We start from the raw sequence: 9,425 nt of genomic DNA, 5'->3' as shown, positions 1-9,425 counted from the left end.
TTGTCACAGTCATTGTTTTCTAGCCACTTGTCAGCCATCGTGGTACTAGACCTTTAAGTTTTAAACATTAAACTCTAATTTTTCAATTCTAAATTTTAAACTTAAATTTTAAAACTTTTGAAGTGTAAGGGTTAAAGAAGTAATTCAAGAATAATAGTGGAAAAAAAAGCTTATGTTGACTAATCGAAAAATTAATTTTCTAAGATTTTTATTTTTTTGATTATGAGATTATTAGGTAGTATTTGGTAGAAAGATAGAGACTGAAAGACTAAAATTGAGAGACAAAGACTAAAAGATAGAGATTAAAATAAATTTTAGTATTTTGTTTGGTGGAAAGTGAGAGACAGAAATTGAAACAAGAATAAAATTTTAATTTAATTTGCACAAAGGATAAAATTAAATTAATTAATTGAAATGAGGGTATTTTAGGTATAAAATATTATTAAAGTTTCAGTCTCCGTCTCTAAAATTTTCAGTCTCCTGTATCCCTATTTTTTGGAGGTACTAAAATACTGAAATTTTGGGGACAGAAACAGAAATTTTAGTACCAGTCTCTGAGCCAACAAACATAATATTGTGTCTCAGTCTTTCGGTCTCTGTCACAATACCTCAAAACAAATGCTATCTTACAATATTGAAAACATGATAATTTTTTTGATTGGAATGTCCATACGTGATTGTTTGAAGATAAGGAGATTCAAACCCGTAACTTCTTAAATGAGAATAAAAAGACTATGCTATTTGAGTTATAACTCATTGGCGGTGGATTGTTATATTGACCTACTCTAATAACAGCAATTCCATCTTATCCTCAAGGGCTTCCGAAAATAATGTGAGTGATGAAAATCTACATATAAGGTTATACGCTATTCGATCCAAAATTATAAATATTAATACTAAGTTCTCTACTTTATTAAGTACTACTCTTATTTCTTTTTCTTCATTTTCTTTTGAATAAGTTGTGAGTATATTCAGAATGAAATGCTTGCATAAAGAGTTGCCATAATAGATAGGCTTAGCTTATTATTTTACTAACATGTTGATTAACATGTGACTAGCTAACAAATAGTTAGTTTTACTTTGATTTCAAGCCATGTATGATTTTCAAATATGTCATAACCCTTGATCATGTCATCCTCCATTCATATCACTTTTCTCTTTTTTCTTTCTTTTTTTCTTCTCTATGGTCAAACGTCTACAAACATATTAAAGATGTAGCATATCTGTGTTGTGAAGTTTGTGAATATTAATTACATAAAGAAACTTTACATCTATAACCCATGTTAAACCTGTGCACTTGTATTGTACGTGTCAATCTACTAGCCTATTAGTTGTTAATTATATGAACTTTAAGTCAACGATGCATGATAAACTTGTGTTTAGCATTAAAAAACTTTCTGTAGTTGGTCATGATAATGCGCACCATATATATAAACTACAACAAAAAAAAGTTTTGCCTTCCAAAATTTTGTTAGATTTCAATTGATCGAATGATGTGAGAATTATTGGCACAAACAAATAAGAAATTATTTTAATTGCTTGGCACGCAGGGCACTAGGAATTATATATATTCTAATTTTTTTATAATCTGAATTTAAAAAATTTAAAGAATTAATTTGAAAGTTAATTTTTTCAGTTAGTATTAACTAATTTTTTAATTATTTTAAAACCTAATTTTAAAATTGTAAATTTCCAAAAAAGAGAATTAAAAAATTAATGAGTATTAACTAATTAAAAATTAATTCTTCATATTTGGAGCACAATTATGCATAGTTTTTTTTTAGATTGTCTTTACTATATTTCTTTTGAAATAATAAAGATCAATGTCTAAATTTTTTAGTCATCGGTGTTGATATTATTATGAAAGAAAATAACGTTTTCAAAAAGTTTAAATTGATAAAAAAAATACATAAATAATGATAATTATATTCTTTACAGTTATAATAAAAAATTTTAAACGAACAAAAATACAAGTTAAGAATGGGAATGTCAACTTGTAGGGTTCGTTCATTTATTTGGTCAACATAGTAGATGAATATATAGCATGATCGATTTTTTTATTCCTAACATCAAAATTATACTACTTGATACAGGATAGAAAAATAAAAAGCTTATAATAAGGAATTAATTTTTAAATAGTTAATATTAACTTTTTTTGTAAAATTATTTTTTTTAATTTTTATTTTTAAAGAATTAAAAATTAAAAATTAAAAAATAGACTAATATTGGTAGAAAAAGAAAATGATCTCTAATTGAGCTCTTATAGCAACGCATCATTCGACTTTTATTTATTGGTCTATCTGAAATTGGAAATGTAATGAGAGAAGAGATATAATATAATAAGCACTAAGACATGTTTATTGGAAGCGGACAAGTTTACAAGTTACAACATTTGCTGAAGTGGAAAATGCATGAAATTAAAGCAAGCTAAGTACGTAATGTAATCAATACAAAGATGGCATACAAGATAGATTATTTCTTTATTTGTCAACAACAACTAACATTCCACTTTGTACTTCACATCGATCTTCATTCAAAAGGAGCAGCTTGGTAATCACGAAACTCGAAGAAAGGATTGCTCCCATACATTCACTGGACCAAAAATGATAGGCTAAGCCATCAATTTTTGGATGTTGGATAGTGGCCATAAGGTGGTGGAGATGGGGGACTGTTGTAGCTGGGTGGCTTCTCCCATGATGGTGGCTTCTCAAACGGGGGTTTGTACAATGGTGGAGGCTTCTCAAACGGAGGTTTGTATAATGGCGGTGGCTTCTCAAACGGAGGTTTGTACCATGGTGGTGGCTTCACGTAGGGTGGTTCATACACCGGCGGTGGTTTAACATAGGGAGGTTCATTCACTGGCGGGGGCTTCACATAGGGGGGTTCATACACTGGCGGGGGCTTCACATAGGGAGGTTCATACACTGGCGGGGGTTTCACATAGGGAGGTTCATACACTGGCGGAGGCTTCACATTGGGAGGTTCGTACACTGGTGGTGGTTTCACATAAGGTGGTGATGGCTGGTATTCCGGTGGAGGCTTTTCGTGGGGTGGCTTCTCGTATGGTGGTTTCTCATGGTGGGGTGGCTTCTCATGGTGAGGTGGTTTTTCATGATGTGGTGGCTTCTCATGATGTGGTGGCTTCTCATGCGGTGGTTTTTCATAAGGTGGCTCATAATAAGGTGGCTCGTGTTCTGGTGGTGGCTTCTCATAAGGCGGCTCGTGTTCTGGTGGTGGCTTCTCATAAGGTGGCTCGTGTTCCGGTGGTGGCTTCTCATAAGGTGGCTTGTGTTCCGGTGGTGGCTTCTCATAAGGTGGCTCGTGTTCCGGTGGTGGCTTCTCGTGAGGTGGTTCCTCATAAGGTGGTGGCTCGTGTTCTGGTGGTGGTTTCTCATAAGGAGGTGGCTCGTGTTCTGGTGGTGGCTTCTCATGATGAGGAGGTGGATAAAAGGGAGGCTTATTGTGGAACGGTGGAGGCCAGATTGGAGGCTTATAGATTGGTGGTGGTTCATAGGTGGGTGGGTTCTCAATTGGTGGTGGCTCGTAGTAATTACCCAACACAAGTGTTGGAGTGGTGGTGGTTAGAGCCACCACTCCAACCATTAGAAGAAGTATTAGTGATGAGTGCATAGAAGACATTTCTTAGCTTTTCAGGTTGCGATTGAAGTGAGGAAAGTGAGAACATCATGCATGCTATTTATAGAGTTTTCTTAGGAGCTTAGGGAGATAGATAAGCTATGGGAGCTTCTAATTTGCATTGGAGATGTGGCTCATCAATTTGTCTTATTTTATTGCATGTCAAGATCTATAGTGAGTGAAGTCAAAGGAGGTAGTTGTGATTTCCGAATCTTCATGTTGCGGATTAAGTACCCCTTTCTCAACATATACTTTCCATCTTACTTTTCATCTTTCAAATAAGAGTAAACTACCATTTGTACCGATAAAAATTGAAAATGCTAATATATCTACCTATAAAAAAAAGAAATTATCATTTGTATCCATAAAATATGGGTTTCACACAATAAAATTATTCAAACACTACAAAATTACCTAAAATACTTAAATTACTTTTATCTTTACTACCACACCACCTTCTTCATCCAATCACCTTTCTAACCCTAACCTTCTTCATCCTGCCACCACCCCTCTTTCCCTTTCTAATTTCAAATTCCACCACCACTCCCTTCATCCAACACCACCCCTCAAACTCTTCACTCAATGGTGACTCCCGCTACCCCTCGCAACTGTCACCGGAATCCTCGCCCTCGTTCACGGATTTATCGGCGAATCCAACTGTTCCTCCAGCTCACCGCCATCTACTTCGCTAAGGCTGGATTCGCCACCTGCGCCATTGACCATCAGGGCCACGGCTTATCCGATGGTCTCATCGCCCACATCCCTGACATCAACCCCGTCATCGACGACTGCATCGCCTTCTTCGACGAATTCTGCTCTTTCTTCGATCCTTCTCTTTCTTTCTTCCTCTACTCCGAATCCCTCGGCAGTGCAATCGCGCTATTAATCACTCTCCGCTGCCGCGACTCGCTGGAAAATGTCTCATCCGCGAACCGAGCGTGAGCTCTGATTATGGTGTCGTCATCTTCGGGGGTGAATGCCTGATGCTCTACCTGCGGGGAGACACCATCGGAACCTGCAAAAAATGAGTTGGTTCATGAACCTGTAATGAAGAACAAAGCAAAAGAAAATTAGGGAAGAGGTAAATATAACAACGGCAGGGATCAGGCAACGACAGTGGTGGTTCTACGACGCAGAAAGAGGTGAAGAGGGTTGGCTATGGCGGCAATAAGGTAGCGTGAAGAGGAGGGTCTCTGATGTAATACCCGGTCTAACCGAAATTTAATAAATAATAAATTAAATAGGAGCGAATATGGTTGGAAGATTTGGCAATTGGAATTTGATAATTTAAATATGATATTTGGATTCAGTGAATTTTTCCGAGTCGGAAAATATAGTTTTCTGCGTAAAAGTGCGCAGTGGAATTTTGACCGGCAGTACCGGCTGAGATCTGTCTGGTACTACAACTGAGGAAATTGATTATGGGTAAATAAGATTAAGAAATGAGGAATTATAATTAGGGAAGGTAGAAATATTTAAAGTGCGATTTAGAGCGCTAATATTAAAGGTTTTGGCCCAAAATTGGGCCAATGGGCAAAAATAAGTGAACCGGGCCTAAGTGGGCCCAAGACCCAACATATATAAACATTAGTTGTGAGCATTTCAGCTCATTTTACCCTAAAAAGAAGGATTGGGGCGCTGATTTGAGAAGAGAGAAGAGAAGAGAGAAAACCTAACTCTCTTTGATCTTCAAACCACCATAACTTGAGCTACGGAGCTCCGATTGACGAGCCGTTTGCGGCCACGCGTTGTTCTTCTCATCCTCTACAATTCTATCTAAGTTTGGTGGTGAGTATTTCATTCATCTCTGCCCAGTTTTCGAAATTCCCCACTGTTACACGTTTTTGGGTAGTTAGTGTTGAAATCTTGTGATTTTGGGTGTTTAGGGATACTCCAACATGGATTCTAAGTGGGTTCTACCCCTACTTCATATGGGCTGAGGTAAGAAGTGCTCAAACCCTTGTGATTTGTCATTTTTATGAGCCCTAGGTTGATGTATGTATGTGACATTGGTTATGTTAGTGTATTTGGTGATGTTGGTGCACAATTGGGAGATTGGTATTGCTTGAGGAGCTTTGGTAAGGCTTGGAGCTAAGGTTGGTGAAGAATTCCACAGAAGAGGCTCAATTGGTTTGGCTACAAGAGGTACGGTTTAAGTTTCATTTAAGTACCGTGTGTTGTGATGAGAATTCCTAGGCTAGATGCCCCTAGGATTAAGTTTGGATTGTGTAAATGGTTGGTGCTAATATACATAGTTGATATGTAATGTGAATTAATGATTGGGTTGAGAATTGTGTGACCTTGTATGCTTGGTGTATTGAGAAATTGATGTACTGGGTAATGAGTATTGATTTGTGGTTTATGCATTTAAATTGTGAAAATTGGGCCGGAGGCCGTGAATTTTGGGCCGGAGGCCGGAAAGAGGTAAGAAAGGTAAGTCGATGTGTGCATTGTATGATGGCACAAGTGATTGGATGAATTTCAGATAATGAATATATGAATGATTAGGTTGGTTATTGAATAATAAGGTTTGAGAAGTTGAAGTGTGGAATTTGGTAATTTTGGGTGAAATTATGTAGACGAGGTATGTTTAGTTCGGTTGAGATATATTATGTGATCATATATGTGATTATGATTATTGATGCCTTGATGGTATGATGATGCATTAGAGATATGTATGTTGTGATATATGCTTGGGGAATGATTAAGGTTGATTTGTGGGTGAAATCACGTGATAGTGAGTATGATATTGATTACGTATAATGATGGTTGATTGGAAATGGTATTATTAGAAATCGGGATGAGGAAGGATGTATGACATGATATTGTATTTGTCCTTTAGCCATTTGATTGAGAAGTGTTAAAATGGTTAGATGTGATTTTGGGAATTTTCGGTAAAGTGTCAATGTGTGAGTTGAGGATGGCTTGATGTGGATTTTGGTACATTTTGATTGATTTCAAAAAGGGTTGAAATTGGCATGTTTTGGTTGATTTTGAAAAGAGTTGAAAATGGCTTGTTTTGAAAATGGCACCTAGTGGTTTTTGTATGAAAACATGGTTTTTGGGCATACTTTGATGGGACATAACTTGGACTACGGATCTCTGTTTTGTGCCAAATCTATTTAGAAATGAAATTGGATCCGGGATGTCCATGCCGTTTGAAGAACGGGTGAAAAATGATTTAAAATGAGAAAGTTATGTCCGTCGGAAGATTGGGGGTTGAATCTGTAAATTCTGCAGCTTTTAACTTAGAAAATTTTTAGCAGAATGACCCTCCACGCGTAGGCGCACTTGGCGCGTACGCGTTGTTCTTCAAGAAGGCACTATCCACACGTGCGCGTGGTGTGCGCGGGCGCGTCGATGCGCTGCACCAAATGCCCAGCTATTTTCCCAAGAGTTGTGCCAGAGTTGTGCCAGTTTTGTGCCTGGGGCGCAAGAGCACCCACGCGTACGCGTGGCTGACGCTTGCGCGTCGTTTGGCTATTTTTCAACCCGCGCGTTCGCGCGTATGACCCTTGCGCGTCGATGAGTTTTGTGGCCATCCACGCGTGCGCGTGGAGTGCACGTATGCGTGGTCCTGTTTTCATGCCAAAGTTGATTTTTGAGTTTTAAAAGCCAAATCTCATACTTCTAAGCCTCCGATCTCACCTCTTATGTATTAAATCATTCTGATATGTCTAGCAATGAGCTAGGGGATGTGGTAACTTGCGAGTGAAGCAAGGGGAAAAGTTATGATCAATGATGATCAAAGATGATTATATGAGATATGGAGGATGACGGTGGAAGTACCGTGTATGCCATGAGCCGGAGGGCTATATTTATTGATAAATGGCCCGTTCTTGATTGGACCATGAGCCGGATGGCTGAGTTATTGCCGGGTTACGGCAAAGCCATTATTGTTTATGGCTGAGTATAAATGCATATATGATTAATGAATGAATATGTTAAATGGATAATAATAAAAAAATATTGAAATGTGATGTGCGACCCTGGGTAGTAGGCAGTGGCGTTGTCCACTTGCTCCGGGTATGAGACGGAAAAGGAGGATTATGATAAACGAGTTTAATCGTGGGGTTTTGAATAAATGTGTATTTGTGATACCTGGGTAGTAGCAAGGGTCATGGTTCGTCCCGCTTGCTCCGGGTCATTGTCTGAGGATTGATAATAATGAAGGGTGATTATGAATAAATGTTTATTTGTGATACTTGGGTAGTAGCAAGGGTTGTGGTTCGTCCCACTTGCTCCAAGTTAATGTTTGAGATTTGGTAACAATGAATGTTGATAATATGAATTGAGATTGAATGAATATATGTTTGAGATGCCTGGGCAGTAGCAAGGGTTGTGGTTCGTCCCACTTGCTCCGGGCCAATGCTTGAGATACCTGGGTAGTAGCAAGGGTTGTGGTTCGTCCCACTTGCTCCAGGTCAGAGATTGCGACGCCTGGGTAGTAGCGGCAGTAGTGGTGAATCCACTCGCTCCAGGTTGAGCTTTTAGACACCCGCCTGGGTAGTAGCCGCAGTAGTGATTATTTCACTGGCTCTGGGTTGAGCGGGCAGTAGCAAGGGGTTGTAGCTCAAACCTACTTGCTCCGCAAGGGGTGTTTCTGTCCAATGGTTAGCTACCAGGACATGTCGGGTTGGCTATATAACCGACAGATGATATCATCAGCCATAGGGCAGGCATTCATCATTTGCATATGTTTGAATTGTTTGGGTTTGCCATTTGTCTTGGATTTCTACATCATATATGCCATGTTACCTGACTATATGCTACTTGTTATACTTGTATCATGTTTGTGTATTACTTGCCTGTATTGCTTGTGTTTGTACAACTGAGAGGCCCCTCATACTGGTGTCGGTGGGTGTGAGGGTTGTTCTTGATGATGCGATTGCATGATGATGTATTGATATAGAACTGCTGAGGCAGAACAGCTGGTGATGGTTTTGCTTGTGATTCTGAGTCTGATTCGTAGAAGAGTCAGCGAGTTGGGAAACATGTGAAACATGAATTGAATTTAGCACTCCCTTATGACAGTTGCCTATTCATGGATTAGCGAGAACCTAGGATGAATAATTGGTGAAGAAGTTTAGGATGCTTAGTGAGTTTTTGTTGCAGTACATTGAATTTATTTGGCACTTTTACCGTACTGGGAACCCATGGGCCCGGGGTTCTCATTCCGTATATATCTCTTGTTTTTCAGATACAGGTCCAGGTGCTCAGAAGTGAGTTGTGGGTCGTCTGAGAGACGGCGAAGATCTTTATTTCCTCTACTTTGTGTTTTGATTAGAATCTCTCCACCTTTGTTTTGGAAAGTTTATATTATGTATTGAACTCTTTGAATTTGCCTATAGAGGCTCTCATGTTTCCTTCGAGAGAGATTAGGATATACTGTTGTCAACTAATTTCATAATGTACTCTAGCCGACCTAAACTTCGCGGGTCGCGACTAGTAGCTATTTACTTATGTTATATATATCTATCTGTTATCTATCTCTTTATCTCCTCTACGCCTTGTCCGTATATCGTTTTCGGCTTCACGGTTTATCTTTTGTTGTCGAAACGTGAGAGATACATCTTCGCGATTTTATTTCTACTCTTTTCAGGCTTCTCGATTAATACTCCTTTCGAAATTACCTATATTTATTTATTAAAAATCCACCTGAGAGTCGTACCACCGTAATATCATTGACTTATGACTCGAGCATAAGGATTTGAATATTAGGGTGTTACATATGACGCAGTAGGCTCTGGTTCGAGGCCGATGGTGATGGTGGCGAGGAGAAGCTGGCG

The 9,425-nt window shown here is 38.7% G+C and overlaps 1 protein-coding gene across 1 annotated transcript; it reads right to left on the bottom strand.

The window, feature by feature from the left end:
• Nucleotides 1–2,332: 2,332 nt before the first annotated feature.
• Nucleotides 2,333–3,933, bottom strand: LOC112776317 (uncharacterized). The gene has a single exon (XM_025820429.3). The coding sequence runs from the start codon at nucleotides 3,637–3,639 to the stop codon at nucleotides 2,620–2,622; it is 1,020 nt and encodes a 339-aa protein (XP_025676214.1). The 5' UTR covers nucleotides 3,640–3,933; the 3' UTR covers nucleotides 2,333–2,619.
• Between the last annotated feature and the right edge of the window lie 5,492 nt (nucleotides 3,934–9,425).

Source organism: Arachis hypogaea, chromosome 19, assembly GCF_003086295.3.
Source record: "Arachis hypogaea cultivar Tifrunner chromosome 19, arahy.Tifrunner.gnm2.J5K5, whole genome shotgun sequence".
NCBI classification, from domain to species: domain Eukaryota; kingdom Viridiplantae; phylum Streptophyta; class Magnoliopsida; order Fabales; family Fabaceae; genus Arachis; species Arachis hypogaea.
This window is presented reverse-complemented; position numbering and strand designations above follow the sequence as displayed.